Source organism: Schistocerca gregaria, chromosome 1 (assembly GCF_023897955.1).
Source record: "Schistocerca gregaria isolate iqSchGreg1 chromosome 1, iqSchGreg1.2, whole genome shotgun sequence".
In the NCBI taxonomy this organism is placed as follows: Eukaryota; Metazoa; Arthropoda; class Insecta; order Orthoptera; family Acrididae; genus Schistocerca; species Schistocerca gregaria.
In genome coordinates this window covers 179,681,544-179,697,876 of record NC_064920.1, presented here as the reverse complement: position 1 = coordinate 179,697,876, position 16,333 = coordinate 179,681,544, and the positions used below count along the sequence as shown (strand labels likewise).

At 46.5% G+C, this 16,333-nt stretch overlaps 1 protein-coding gene across 1 annotated transcript in view; it reads right to left on the bottom strand.

The window, feature by feature from the left end:
• LOC126336338 (probable glutamate receptor) overlaps positions 1-16,333 on the bottom strand; it is a 77,050-nt gene that overhangs the window by 13,935 nt on the left and 46,782 nt on the right. The window contains exons 4-5 of the mRNA XM_049999943.1: positions 16,023-16,191; positions 15,929-15,974 (exon numbers count right to left, since the gene is read on the bottom strand). Of these exons, the coding sequence (XP_049855900.1) occupies positions 15,929-15,974; positions 16,023-16,191 (215 nt within the window). The remainder of the gene's footprint in view (positions 1-15,928; positions 15,975-16,022; positions 16,192-16,333) is intronic.

Sequence of the window (16,333 nt, the reverse complement as noted above, 5' to 3'; positions counted from 1 at the left end):
CACCAAGTTGATAACCACTGTTACAGAGGCATTCGCTGAACACAGACACTTCCATCGCATTACCACGGGATCTAGGGTGATTTACCCATTCCTAATCACTCATTTTCAGTCATCCACTGTCCAGTGGCTTTTCTCTCTACAACATCATAATCGTCGTTTAGCACTGCCTACAGAAATGTGTGGCTTATGACGACTTGCTCAATCATTTTATCCTGCTCTTTTTAACTCTTTACGCGCAGTTACTGCGCTAGTTGGATTACTAGCAGCATTCTGTAACCCATAGTGAGTCTTTCACCTGATTTCATCTGATTTTTACAGCCACAGTTCGCAATGCTCCTGGATCACTGTCCGTCAGAATATCAGGACTGTCTGGTGATGCTTTAGCTGTGGCTGTGCCCGCGCTTTCCACTTCACAGTCACGTTACCGACAGTCTACTTGCCCATCTTTAGAATGGTTGAAACGTGCCAGATGGATTTGTTGCCTACGTGACGTCCAATGACAAGTCGACGTTCGAAGTCACTGAGCTGCTCTGACCGACCCATCCTGCTGTTACTGCTAGTCTGCTGAAAATACAATACTCCCCATCTCTTCATACTGACAGGACCGCCTGTAGCGACATCTAGTGGTTGATTCCACATCAGAATGGGGTGTACAGACATTTTTGATCATATCGTATATAAAATTTGACCGTTTCTTTTTAAGCGCTGAATACTTCTAGATAAGCTCAAGTACTGTCGTATGAATGGGACAGCGCTCAAATGGTTTATATCACGCCTAACTGGAAGAGTGCAGAAAGTTGAAAAAAGCAGTTCACATAATATGCAAAAAACTGACGATTTCTCAAAATGGAGTGCCGCAAGGTTCGGTCTTGGTTTTACTGTTCTTAATATACAGGGTGTTACAAAAAGGTACGGCCAAACTTTCAGGAAACATTCTTCACACACAAATAAAGAAAAGATGTTGTGTGGACATGTGTCCGGAAACGCTTAATTTCCATGTTAGAGCTCATTTTAGTTTCGTCAGTATGTACTGTACTTCCTCGATTCACCGCCAGTTGGCCCAATTGAAGGAAGGTAATGTTGACTTCGGTGCTTGTGTTGACATGCGACTCACTGCTCTACAGTACCAGCATCAAGCACATCAGTACGTAGCATCAACAGGTTAGTGTTCATCACGAACGTGGTTTTGCAGTCAGTGCAATGTTTACAAATCCGGAGTTGGCAGATGCCCATTTGATGTATGGATTAGCACGGGGCAATAGCCGTGGCGCGGTACGTTTGTATCGAGACAGATTTACAGAACGCAGGTGTCCCGACAGGAAGACGTTCGAAGCAGTTGACCGGCGTCTTAGGGAGCACGGAACATTCCAGTCTATGACTCGCGACTGGGGAAGACCTAGAACGACGAGGACACCTGCAACATACGAGGCAATTCTTAGTGCAGTTGACGATAACCCTAATGTCAGCGTCAGAGAAGTTGCTGCTGTACAAGGTAACGTTGACCACGTCATTGTATGGAGAGTGCTACGGGAAAACCAGTTGTTTCCGTACCGTGTACAACGTGTGCAGGCACTATCAGCAGCTGATTGGCCTCCACGGGTACACTTCTGCGAATGGTTCATCCAACAATGTGTCAATCGTCATTTCAGTGCAAAGGCTTCATTCCAGCGTGATCAAATTGTAAATTTTCACAATCAACATGTGTGCGCTGACGAGAATCCGCACGCAATTGTGCAATCACGTCATCAACACAGATTTTCTGTGAACGTTTGGGCAGGCATCGTTGGTGACGTCTTGATTGGGCTCCATGTTCTTCCACCTACGCTCAGTGGAGCACGTTATCATGATTTCATACGGGATACTCTACCTGTGCTGCTAGAACATGTGCCTATACAAGTACGACACAACATCTGGTTCATGCACGATGGAGCTCCTGCACATTTCAGTCGAAGTGTTCGTACGCTTCTCAACAACAGATTCGGTGACCGATGAATTGGTAGGGGCGGACCAATTCCATGGCCTCCACGCTCTCCTGACCTCAACCCTCTTGACTTTCATTTATGGGGGCATTTGAAAGCTCTTGTCTACGCAACCCGGGTACCAAATGTAGAGACTCTTCGTGCTCGTATTGTGGACGGCTGTGATACAATACGCCATTCTCCAGGGCTGCATCAGCGCATCAGGGATTCCATGCGACGGAGAGTGGATGCATGTATCCTCGCTGACGGAGGACATTTTGAACATTTCCTGTAACAAAGTGTTTGAAGTCACGCTGGTACGTTCTGTTGCTGTGTGTTTCCATTCCATGATTATTGTGATTTGAAGATAAGTAATAAAATGAGCTCTAACATGGAAAGTAAGCGTTTCCGGACACATTTTCTTTCTTTGTGTTTGAGGAATGTTTCCTGAAAGTTTGGCCGTACCTTTTTGTAACACCCTGTATGCCGCTGTTAGGGTAATGAATTCCCCCAATGCAGTGCTCTTACCAAAATGTGATATGAAGTGTATAGTGACCACGTCTCAGATAATACAGTGAAAAAAAAAGAATAATCTGAAAACAATTCAACGCCAACTGTGGTAACTGACTCCACTTCAACTACTAAATGCAATTCTTTAATAAAAATTAGCAATGTTTTCCCAAACGTCAGCTTTGCTTTCAGAACATTTTGTTCCCTGTCGGTATCTGTGGCTCAGCCGAAGAGATCGTTTAACGCGCTGAAAAGAGTAATAAATATTCTTCGTCTCACACTGACTTGTCAGTTATTTCATGATGTAATTGGCATTTATGCCAACAAAGAATCAAATAAAGTTGGTTTATTAGCTTAATAATCTACTTCATATAATCCTCTGCTACAGTCATACCACTGTACCTCCGTTTGATGGAATATATGATAAACTGTGTCACTAAATCATACTATGGAATATCAGGTATTCCCTCTATCCACCATATTGTTTTAATGTGAGTTGTTTGCTTTTCTTTGAAAATTTGTGGTAAGTTACTATGGGACCAAACTGCTGAGGTTATCGGTCCCTAGGCTTACACATTATTTAAACTATCTTAAACTCACTTACGCTAAGGACAACACACACACCCATGCCTGAGGGAGGACTCGAACCTCCGACAGAGACAACCGCGCGAACCGTGGTAAGGCGCCTGGGAGCGCACGGCTACCCTGCGCGGCTGTTGTTTGCTTTGTATGTATTGTTAAACTCAAATGATGTTCTATTTTTCACTGAATTTTTCGGTCTATGCTTACCAGAACGTATCAATAATATTAAATAGGTAACACTTTCCCAAAAAACTTCTATTTATTTGGTCATGAACTAGCTCTTCGCTGCAATGGCAATCTTCAGGTGATAACTGAATGTGGCAGCCACAGATAAAAATGACCTGCGACTTAAAAAAGAAGTATGCAGAGGATGCAAAAGATACAAAAAAAGATGACATCTAGCGTGTTTTTAATGGAAAGTATTGCATTATTATGTCACGAAGAAATGTTTACATTCGACTCAATCAAAAACTACTTCATTATTTGTGTAAGTAAATTTTACAGAGAAGAACAAGGAAATCGGGTTTGGTCATTTAATGCTAAGTTAGCAACGTGGGTAATATGTTTATTGATTTCAAGTTTTTCCAGGAGGGTCCTCTTTCTTGTTTCCTTAACAGTGCATAGAACGTAAGAACCTGCAACATATGGATATTTTCTAGTTGAAAGAGTTTGCATAATGTCGAATCTACGTTAATCCATGTTCAGCATCTCTCATGACACCACACATACGACGTAGGGGTGTGAAGTTTTACAGACAGTTAAGAAAGAGTCCGATAATATGAAATGGCGCAAGATGTCCCAAAATCTGGGAAAAATATGGTTAAGCTATAGGGAAAAACGGGTAATATACAATATGTACAAGAACCAAGAAAAAACAATAACAGGGGGAGACAGTGATGTAGCCTTTCGCCCCAACTGTTCAATCCATATGTCGAAGAAGCAATGTAGAAAGCAAGGAAAGGCTCAAGAGTGGGATTAAAATTCAAGGTGAAAGGATATAAGTAATCAGATACGCTGAGACATCGCTATCCTCAGTGAGAGAGAAGAAGAATTGCAGGATCTGTTAGATGGACTGAACAGTCTTAATAAGAACAAAATGTGGATTGAGAGTGTAAGACGTCGTGGTCACCTGACCTTAATTGCTTACATATTCCGTCCTCACAAACATATTCCGCACATCAAGACGCTTCATTCGAACCCAAACTCGATAGGATAAAGTCAATGTTGTATGAATTCATGTAAACAATATGCAAATAACAAGTAAGCGCACCATGGTTGAAATACTCGAGGCTGGCGTACACACATACATTCCAGACACGACAGTCATAGGAGCTTTTAGTTTGGGAGAGAAACCGCACAACAGGACTCCGGTCCCTTCATAGGACGACCCAACCTATCTATGTCGGCCAGTGACCGCCCGTGGAGCGGACAGCGTGTGCCCGAGGGAAAGGAGGATTGACCCCGTGTTCGGCTTAAAAGCAAATTCCGCTACATTGTGTGGGAGCGGGCAGCCTACGCATTCTTTACACATAGCATGCAGTTTCAGAGATTTTCACAGGGAGGCAGCAAACGCCAAACGCCAATGCTACGGATTTCCGGATTGGTCGCCTTAAACGAAACGTCATTCTCCCGTTTTAGAATAACAATGCTGATTGGTAGACGATATTTCTAACGTCTTGAGCTGAGGGAGTAATGAAAGAGACCGAAAGATATACCCTTTCATGTCTGGTGTGGAGAGGGGCCGTTCCGTTGTCGATCTTGGAGTGAGAACACGTAACGAGAGCGTGCGCCCTCGTACGTGTATTCAAAGAGTGAGGAACAAGTCTCTCCTCAGTACTTCACTGGGAGAGTACCTCTGTCGATAGCGAATCTAAGTGCGACTCTACGTTGAGTCCTTGTGATTAAGCATTGTACACTGTGTTGGCCGACACACTTATTGTGCAGTGTGAACGCACAGAGTTATAGTTAAACGCTTGCGAGCGAATTTTTGAGTGGCATCGCGGTGGGCTGGTTATCTGACCGGTGTACCACGCTAATAGCTAGACTAGGGGCGAATAAGAGTCCTTGACTTCATCAAGGTGTAGGGAGAGTTTGATTGGCAAAGGTCAATCCAGATGGAACGAAAGTTATCTTATTTGTCAGCAGCGAGCGGCGCAGGCGGAAGTCATCGCAGCTTATGGTATTATGAGCTACAGCTATTGCGAGTCTCATATTTCTTCCACAACAGTATCCTTCACTGCATTTCACACGCGACAGTCTCGACGGTACCTAGCAACATTCTAACGTATAATTATTCAAGTTGAGTAGGCGTGGCTCTCAACCATTCTGCCAAGTCTATAACAATCTTAAACTTTGTATAGAAATTTCATTAGCGAATCCTATCCTTGAGAGGTAACTTCACATTCCGAAAAAAAACCAGGATATAACCTGTTCAATTCATAACTAAAAGTGCCATTGTGATTTCACAGAATTTTTGCAAAATAAATAATAATTTTCGTTAGTTTCATGTTTTTCTTACACTAACTAGCACTACTCCAGTACCCAAGTATCTCACTAGTTACGTAAGAGATTTTGTGAATTTTTGTGTCATTTCCTTACAGCGGACGTCTCCAGAAGATATTAAAGTTTTTCAGGCATTTCTCTTTAGAACGTTAGGAGCGTCTGTCTGACTTCTGCAGTAGTGTGGGGGTGGAAGCCACAGGGTGAAGGGAAAATCTCAGATTAATCCCACGCTCATAAGAGTAAATCGAAGAAAGACGGAATTAATGAAAAGTAGCAGAAATGAATATATCGAGAAGCTCGTTTTTGCCACCTGTGCATGTGGGCTCAAGGCAGCTCGCCGGTGGACGCATAAGCTGATGCATCTCCATCTACATTTAAGTGCCCGTAAAGACTGGCAGAATCACCTTCAGGGTATTTCTGTACCGTTCCAACACTCTCGAACAGCTTGCGGAAAAAACGAGCTCTTAAATGTTTCCATGTGATCTCTGATTTTTTCTCTGATTTCATTGTGTACATAGGTGATCTAAATATCCTGAGAAGATCCTATCGCAATATAAAACGCGTTTTTTTAATGACTGATATATCAATCCCATGTATCATATCCGTGGCACTCTCTCCCCTATTTCGCGGTAATACAAAACGAGCCGCCCTTCTTTCAACTTTTTCGATGTCCTGATGTGGATTCCACACCCCACTGCAGGACTCCAGAAGAGGGTGAACAAGCGTCTTGTACGAAGTCTCTTTAGCAGTCCTGTTGCATTTTCTAAATGTTCTGCCAATATATTGCAGTTTTTGGTTTCCTTTCCTGACAACATATCTATGTGATCTTTCCAATTTAGGTTATTCGTAATTGTAATCCCTAACGAATTTGTGGCACAACTTGACTAGAAGAAGGGATCGGTTGGCAGGACACGTCTGAGACATCAAGGGATCACCAATTTAGTTCTGGAGGGAAGCGTGGAGGGTAAAAATCGTAGAGGGAGACCAAGAGATGAATACACTAAGCAGATTCAGAAGCGTGTTGGCTGCAGTAGTTACTCGGAGATGAAGAAGCTTGCACAGTGTAGAGCAGCATGGAGAGCTGTATCCAACCAGTCTCTGCACTTAAGATCACAACATCAAAAAGTATGTAGCAGCATTTACGGCCTTTAGATTTGTGTGATTTAATGTGTAACCGAAATTTAGCGAATTTCTTTTAATACTCATGTGAATTCATTATTTAGAGTCAATTCCACTTTTCACACTATGCAGAACTCTTATCTAGTTTGTTCTGCCGTTCATTTTGTTCGTCTGGTGAGTTTACTAGACGGTAAACGCCAGCACCATGTGCAAAAAATCAAAGAGGGCGGCTTAGATTATCTCCTAAATTGTTTATGTAGATCAGGAGCAGCATGCGCCCTATATAACGCCCTGTTTCACTCCACGACTCTTCGTCAGTTACTACCAACTGTGATCTTCCAGACAAAGAAATCACGAATGCAGTCGCAGAATTGAGGCGATAGTCCATATGCACGCAATTTGGTTAGAAGTTACTTGCGAGGCATGGTGTCAAAAGCCCTCTGGAAATCTAAAAGTATGGACTCAATTTGAAATGCCATATCAATAGCACTCATTACTTCGTGAGGATAAAGAGCTAATTGTGTTTCAGAAGAGTGATATTTTCTGAATCTTTGTTGGCTATTTGTCAATAAATAATTTTCTTCGAGGTAGTTCATAATGTTCGAACACGGTATATGTTACAAAATGCTACTGCAAATCGACGTTAGCGATATGGGTCTATAATTCGATGGCTACTGATATGGGTTTGAAATTTAGTGGATTACTCGTATTCCCATTCTCGGTTGTTGGTGTGACCTGTACAGCTGTTCAGTCTTAAGGTTCGGATCTGTCGACGAGCGAGCAGTTATATATGGCTGCCGAGTATAGAGATATTGTATTAGCATAGTATGTAACGAACCTAACTGGTATACAGTCTCAGTCGGAGGCCTTGCCTTTAATAAATGATTTAATCTGCTTCTCTATACCGATGCTGGAGGTTGTTCTTGATTTGAATTCTGGAATATTTATTTCTTCTTGTGAAGGAATTCCGGAAAACCGTCTTTAGTAGCTCTGTCATCAGTAAGATCACCACTGTTATCGCGAAGTGAAGGCACTGATTGCGTCTTGCAGCAGGTATATTATACATACGACCAGAATCTCATTAGGTTTTGTGCCATATTTCGAGATATACTTTCGTTGTGGAAGCTCTTAACAGTATTTTGTCTTGAATTTCGTGCTAAATTTCCAACTTGTGTAAAACTTAGCGAATTTTGGAGATTTTGAGTTGTTTTAGATTTCTCGTTGCTTCCGTAAAGTGTTCTGGCCTGTTTTGTGCGCAGTTGGGTATCAGTACCGTCTCTTATTAATTTATTTGTATATGTCCGTCAGTTCCTATTTATCTGGTTTAAAATCACGTCTCGTCTACCCTTACATAGGTCACATAGTACAGTCTGCCTTAGATCTTAATCAAGTCCTTATTCACAAGCTGTCCCTCCCACCTCTTTATCTGGTCATTGAAATTCCTGATGACCGCACCAATCACCATCACCACCAACCTTAACGGGCTCCCATTTGATGCGCTCATCATCATTACAACAACTGAAAAAGAAATCACTACACCTAGAAGGAGTTGCGTGACATAAACTAAAGCTGGTTGGCGTGATACGACACTCATGCTCATAAATTAAGGATAATGCTGATACACGGTGAACCAACGCTCTGGTGGGTGGTTTGTGGGTTTGAATCAACTCGGGGTATGACCATGTTGTGCATTTGGCCTACGGTCGTCGCACGGTGGCGCTGGCAGCAGTCCACATACGCAGAGGTGTGTTGGTGCATGTCAGAGTACGGTGCAGCGAGTAAGTTTACAGACGTGCTAATGGTGACTGTGTGTTGAAAATGGCTCAGAGAACACATATTGATGACGTTATGAGGGGTGGAATACTAGGGCGACTGGAGGCTGGTCAAACACAGGAGGTCGGTGCACGGGCCCTCCGTGTGCCACAAAGTGTGATCTCAAGATTATGGCAACGATTCCAGCAGACCGGAAACACGTCCAGGCGCTACAGTACGGGACATCCACAGTGTACAGCACCACAAGAAGACCGATATCTCACCATCAGTGTCCACATACGGCCACGGAGTACTGCAAGTAGCCTTGCTCGGGACCTTACCGCAGCCACTGCAACAGTTGTCTCCAGACACACAGTCTACAGACGCTGAACAGACATGGTTTATTCGCCCAGAGACTTACAAGGTGCATTCCACTGACCCATGGTTACAGGAGAGCCCATAAAGCCTGGTGTCAAGAACACAGTACATGGTCATTGGAACAGTAGTCCCAGTTTATGTTCACAGACGAGTCCAAGTATAGTCTGAACAGTGATTCTCGCCGGGCTTTCATCTGGCGTGAACTAAGAACCAGATACCAACCAGTTAATGTCCTTTTTGAAAGGGACCTGTATGGAGGTCGTGGTTTGATGGTTGGGATTATGATTGGTGCATGTACATCCCTGCATGTCATTGACAGAGGAAATGTAACAGGTCAGGTGTATCGCGACGTCGTTTCACACCAGGATGTCTGTCTTTTCAGGGGTGCAGTGAGTCCCACCTTCCTCCTGATGGATGATAACGCACGACCCCACCGAGCTGCCATCGTGGAGGAGTATCTTGAACGGATATCAGGCGAATGGAGTGGCCTGCCCGTTCTCCAGACCTAAACCCCATCGAGCACCTCTGTGATGCTCTCAGTCGACGTATAGCTGCACGTCTTCCGGAGCTCCGACAGGCACTGGTGCAAGAATGGGAGGCTATACTCCATCAGCTGTTCGACCACCTAATCCAGAGTATGCCAACCCGTTGCGCGACCTGTGTACGTGTGCATTGTGATCATCTCCCATATTGATGTCGGGATACATGCGCAGGAAACACTAGCGTTTTGTAGCATATGTGTTTCGTGACGGCTTTCACAACTTATCATCAATAACGTGGACTTAAAGACCTGTGTCGTTTGTGTTCCCTATGTGCATAAGCTATTAGCGCCAGTTTTGTGTAGTGCCACGTTGTGTGGCACCACATTCTGCAACTATCATAAATTTATGAGCATGAGTGTACATCTAAAAGATGATGTCTGTTCAGATTTCGCGCCAGTCGTATAAGATTGGTGCTATGAGAATGCAAATCAGGTTTGCTTTAAATACATGCTGAAACGCTCGTGGGCGTTAGTTACCTTTGAGATTGGGCGTGGTAAGTTTAGGTTAGTCTAATATGCCATTACAGTGACAAAGAATCCGTTATCAAAACCTCACTGAGTTTGAACGAGTTGGTGCAAGAAGGCTACCAGGAACTGGATATTTCTTCTGCAGGAAGACTTGGCAGGAATGTAGGAATGTAGAGGGAAGACCATTGTACGGCTCTGGCACATCGAACTGCCTCTGCAGCAGCAGTGTGAGCAGCAGTTGGCACTACAGGGACGCAACGAACTGTTACACATCGGTTGCTTCAAGGACGTCCTGTGGCGTGCATTCCGCTGACCCCAAACTACCGCCATTTGCGACTTCATTGGTGTCAAGCGAGAGCTCATTGGAGGGTAGGGTGGAAGTCTGTTGCCTTCTCCGATGAAAGCTGGTTCTGCCTCGGTGCCAGTGATGACCGTGTGTTGGTTAGAAGGAGGCCAGTTGAGGACCTGCAACCACTCTGTCATCATACTAGACACACTGGAATTACATCTGGAATTATGGTCTCGGGTGCGATTTCTTATGACAGTAGGAGCACTCTCGTAGTTTCCCCACAACCGTGAGTGAATCTTTGTACGTCGTTCTGGTGATTCGATCTGTTGTACCGCCGTTCTTGAACAGCGTTCCAGGGGCCGTTTTCCAACAGGATAATGCACGTTTGCAAGCTTGCGTTCCACATTCTGACGGTTACACAGGCTGTAATTGTACCAGTATTTCACATTTGCAATGGCTTTTCTCACCCTGACATTAACCTGTGATCTTGCAATATCTATCTCTTAAATAAGTTATCAGACATATGTAATCCCGAAACTCCATTACTCTTGAATGAGATTTTCACTCTGCAGCGGAGTGTGCGCAGATATGAAACTTCCTGGGAGATTAATACTGTGTGCCGGGCAGAGACTCGAACTCGGGAGCTTTGCCTTTCGCGGGCAAGTGCTCTGCCATCTGAGCTACCCAAGCACGACTCACGCCCCGTCCTCACAGCTTAGTTCTGCCAGTATCTCGTCTCCTACTTTCCAAACTTCACAGAAGCTTTCCTATTGACGTTGCAGAACTAACACTTCTGGAAGAGAGGATACTGCGGAGACATGCCTTATCCACAGCCTAGGGGACGTTTCCAGAATGAGACTTTCACTCTGCAGCGGAGTCTCGCTGATATGGTATGAGAGAAAGCTGTGAGGACGTGCTTGGGTAGCTCAGATGGTAGAGCACTTGCCCGCAAAAGGCAAAGATCCTGAGTTCGAGTCTCGGCCCGGCACACAATTCTAATCTGCCAGGAAGTGCGATAGACCACTATTGATATTCAGAAGCATGTACCGTCCTAAGTGACAATTGGTGGATGTCGGGCGGTGGTGATTTGCGATGGTCAACCACGTACATGTTCTGGCTGTGGCCAGGAGGGACACCTCAGGTTGAACTGTATGCAACGGCGGATTACGCAACTGCCTTCAGATGTGCGGGAGCCGTCGCCGGCGATGACAGTACTACCGATCACTTATGCCAAAACCATCACCTGCGTCCGCTGATGACCGAAAGGACACAGCCCCGGTGGAAGATCAAGATGGCACTCTCCGAAACCTTGTGGCAGACGTCGGGATCACAGAGGATGCTGCTGCATCGAGCATACAATCTACGGCGACAGCATAAGTTGAAATCGAACTCCCACCAAGCACAACGATAGTACCCGAAGCAGTTCCGGCTACTACGGATGCTGTTCCGTCTAGAACGCACTCTGTGACGACAACATCAATTTCGACCGAACTCCCGCCAGGTACAACGATGGGACTCGAAACACTTCCAGTCCCTACGGATGCTTTTCTGTCGGGCAGTCGTGATTCCCTACAATCTGAGGACACGGAAGGAAGGTCACGCAAACAACGTTCCCCGAAAAGGAGGAAACGGCGGCGTCGCATTACATCTCCTCGGGATGACTCCCCTTGCCCCGACGAAGATGTGCCTGTGGACCAAGACGACACAACAGCCTCTACCAAACAGGATGAGGCAATGGAAACCGTTCGATCAGACCGGCAGCGGTCTGTCACATTGACGGTAGCGGGACGTGGTGATGCTGAAGAGGAATCACAACCAGTTGGCTCTCCAGACGCAGATGCTGTGGCTATGGACACGAATATATCACTGCCTGAAAAGACGTAGTATGGCGATATTGAGGAGACGCCGGACGTCATACAGAGGCAGCCGACGCTCACGAAGACGGCCTAATAATTGCTGAAGGTGAAGGGAGAGGGGCGGGAGAACGTCTTCTAACTCAGCCCCCAGCGCCATGGAGGGAGATGTTGTTGCGCCTCGACAGAGTGGGATTTAACGCCATGCTAACCGTATTGCGACATTAAATATAAATGACGAGCGTTCACCGGCCAAAATACACCTACTGAAGGAAACGATTTGGGCATCTGATGTGTATTTTTCTTTGCTACAGGAAGTCCACATAGCTGCATTCCTATACATCGCAGGCTACCAGTCCTATTCGTCACGTGGAGATGACAGTGGGAGTGAGGTGTCAGTTTACGTGCGAGATGGATTCCCAGTGGAAAACGTTTGTTATATTCCGTCGGCCAGGGGAATGGCTTTCACGACGTTTGGGACACGCATCATCACTCTTTATGCACCGTCGGGAAATAACCGGTAGCGGGAAAGGGCGCGATTTTATGTACAAGACATTGCCCCACTATTCCATGGACGTTATGGATGTGTAATAATTGGTGGAGATTTCAACTGTGTTCTCAGCCAGAAAGACCAATGGCCGCAAGCAAACATCAGCCAGGAGTTGCGAATCGTTGTCAACGACCTTGTACTTAGTGACACGTGGGAATTACGACATGGAGATGCACCGGGATACACCTATGTGACAAGTCATTCGGCCAGCAGATTAGATCACATTTATATCTCACGCCCCGTAGAGAGGTGTGGAAAAGTAAGGCCCCGTGGAAACTAAACATTCAACCTCTACACGATCCTGAATGCCGTCAACGGATGCTTGAGACATGAACGATGTGCGAGCGAAGGGTTGGAAGGTATGAGACGATTCTTGATTGGTGGCTGACTTGTGCTAAACCGGCGCTTCGCCGTACGTTCATCTCATATAGCAGGGAGACGGCAGAATGGCGCCGCCGTACGACCGAGTTTTATTTTGCAGCGCTGCGCGACCTGGATGATGGTCGGCCGGGACAGGATATCTGGATCAAACGGAAAAGGATAAAAGCTAAACTAGTGGCTTTAGCTCGGAAACGTCTTCAGGGAACCATGTTGCGCGCCAGATGTCACGATACGATAAGGTACGAGATTCCTTCCATGCACCACGTCGTGAATGAACGAAAGCACCGACGACGCGTTTTGATACGGGAATTAATTACCCGCGAAGACCGAAGAATGACGCGTCAAGCGGACATTGTCTCAGCATTTGTCGACCATTACCAACACATCTATCTGGAAGAAGCAGCCCCTGTCGATGACCTCGACCGTATAGCCACGCACGTATGCCGTACACTGACGGTGGAACCCGCGGGAACCTTACTGGAAGCCATTAGCTGTGAGGACGTACATGATGCGATAGCACAAGGTGCGTTGAATCGGTCCCCAGGCATTGATGGGCTTCCTACTGAATTTTACCGAGAATTTCGCAACGAAATGGCACGGCGATTGACGGAAATGTACAACGAGATAATAAATTCCGATGCGCCTATTCCACCGGTTTTGGTGCCAGTACATAAACCGAAGCCAGGGATTACGGTCACACATTATCGCCCATGACCCTGCTTAATTCCGACTATAAGATCTTTGTACGGTTGCTAGCGACCCAATGTCGTATATTAATTTGTAGCTTTCTCTCTCCAGAGCCGGCCGGATTGGCCGTACGGTTCTAGGCGCTACAGTCTGGAGCCGAGCGACCGCTCCGGTCGCAGGTCCGAACCCTGCCTCGGGCGTGGATGTGTGTGATGTCCTTAGGTTAGTTAGGTTTAATTACTTCTAAGTTCTAGGCGACTGATGACCTCAGTAGTTAAGTCGCATAGTGCTCAGAGCCATTTGGGCCATCGCTCTCCAGAACTGACGACACCGGGTGGATCGGTAAATGTGCAAACAGCTACTGGCGAATGCCGTGATGTGATAGCGCAAGCGGAGGGGTGCCGGCTTAAATCGGCGATGGTTACGGTTGATTTTCACAGTGCTTTTGATAAGGTGCGCCACAACTATCTGTACGCTATAATGGAACAAATGGGATTTCCAGACCGTTTCACTGGTCTCCTTAAAATGATTTATGGGGGCGCACAATCCTTGGTACAGGTTTATGGGCGTATAGCAGGGCCCATTCAAATTCGACGATCAATTCGCCACGGCTGCCCTCTTTCGATGCTGCTGTTCGGGATAGCGTTGGAACCATTAATTGGGAGGCTAACAAATTCTCTTTCTGGGGTGGAACTGCGGGGCTACACCTTGAAGTGTCGTGCTTATGCGGGTAGTGCAGTGAACATGAACAAATTGGCGGCAATGCCGGTTGGAAGGGGCCTTACGCCGGAAGAAATCATTCCGTTTCCTTATGTGCAACGAATCACTTATCTCGGCACAGACTTTAAAAACCACACTGCGGCAGTTAACTAGCGAAGTATTTTACAGACAACACGTACTATGGTCCGACAACATCTCCTACGGCGCCTTGATCCTTTGCAGCGAGTTGAGTATCTGAACACTTATGTGGTTTCTCGAATGGTGCATATTTCGCAGATCCTGCCCCTACCACTCACGCTCTGACGTCGACTTCAATCAGCACTAGACTACTTTGTGATGATTGGATAGCCCCTCAAGGTGCGATACGCAACGCTCACGCTCCCTACGGACAAGGGGGGACTCGGACTTACGAATGTTCACTGCCGAGCGACGGCGCTCCTTCTAGCCACGATGTACAAGCAATGGCGTAGCAGGGATGATTCCTTCACATCCCGCCTAGTGGATCTCCTTGTTCCAGCGTCCCTCGCACCTCCGGTGGCGATGGGCAACATTACGTCACATTTTGCACATGTATCAACATTTATCGTGGAACTTAGTTATATCAGAGACGAGCTACCGCGCACGAGACCTCCATGCGCAAAGGATTTTTATGTTTGGCTGCTACGACGGATAAGTCGTAATGTCATTGAACTCCCAACACTGCAGGTTGCATTGGCCGAAGATTTGGAGACATGTGCACCAAAAAGTCCTTTCTACCTTCGTTCGGGCACTGTGGTTCCTGTCGCCTGTGGCAAGTTCAACACCAACCAACGGCTCCATGCGACTGGACTACTGGACACTCCACTGTGCCCGAAATGTCACCAAGCGGATGACGACCATCACCGCTTAACTTGTATCGCGGTGGAGATCGTCTGGCTCCTAGGAAGACAGATGGTGGCTTGCTACCTCCGTGTGACCCCGCAACATGTTACACCTGCTTCCTTCTTACATCCGGAGAGTGACTGCTTTCCGGCGACTAAATCGCAGTCTATCATTTGGGTCAAAGGTTAGACGATCGGGTGCCTCTATGGAGATGCTGGCAAGTTGCGACTTGACTTTTGGTATTTCTTGCAGCAAGCCCACAATGAGCTTCATAGATGGTCACATTATCGGAAAACCTTTGCCAACTATCTTCAGGCAGTCTTCCTCGACCCCCCACGCAGTTGGGATGTGCCAGGTGCAGTCGGTGTGCACATTTGACAGTTGATAATGAACCTCACGCTTCTCTCACCACTCAATATGTAATGCAAATACTATACCATGAAATGATCTACATGTTCCTTTTCACAGAGTGATGTTTATTGACAATAAAAAAACAAAAGATGGCAGAGCACTCGCCCTCGAAAGGCCAAGGTTCCCGAGTTCGAGTCTCGGCCCGGCACACAGCTTTAATCTGCCAGGAAGTTCCATTACTCTTAATTAATTACTTTTTGGTGTGGCGATTTTTTTTGTCAATATATAATTACCACCAGTTTAAAATATTATTCATCCTTACCGAAGTTTAAAGTTTTATTGAGAGTAACGGTTTTTAAAGCTGCATGGGCTACGAGTAGTCACATTGTTGGGTCTTTTATTTTTACCAGTTACAGAAAGTCTCACCCTGCTGGCAGACGGCGCCCACGGCGAGCATGGCGACCTCGCCCCACTTGTCCCGCAGCTGCGCGCCGGCCGCGTGGAACTGCTGCAGGTATGCCGTGAGCTGCGGGTCTCCGCGGTGCCACTCCCAGCGGGTGGCGGCCAGCAGCAGGGCGGCGCACATCGCCACCAGCGCTGCCGCCGAGGCCCACACGGCGCGGCTGAAGGGCAGCGTGAACAGGTTGCTCACCAGCGACAGCGGCGGCTGCCGGAACACGAACGCCGCCCTGCAAACACCGCAACAGGTCACTGTCCAGAGGTCAGTCACGATGCAGGAACACTTTGCAACCAGACGAGACAGAGTTGTTTAAGCCGATCCATCACTGAAGTGGTCGTGGGACTGCTCCAGGTCATAAACTTGTAGAAACA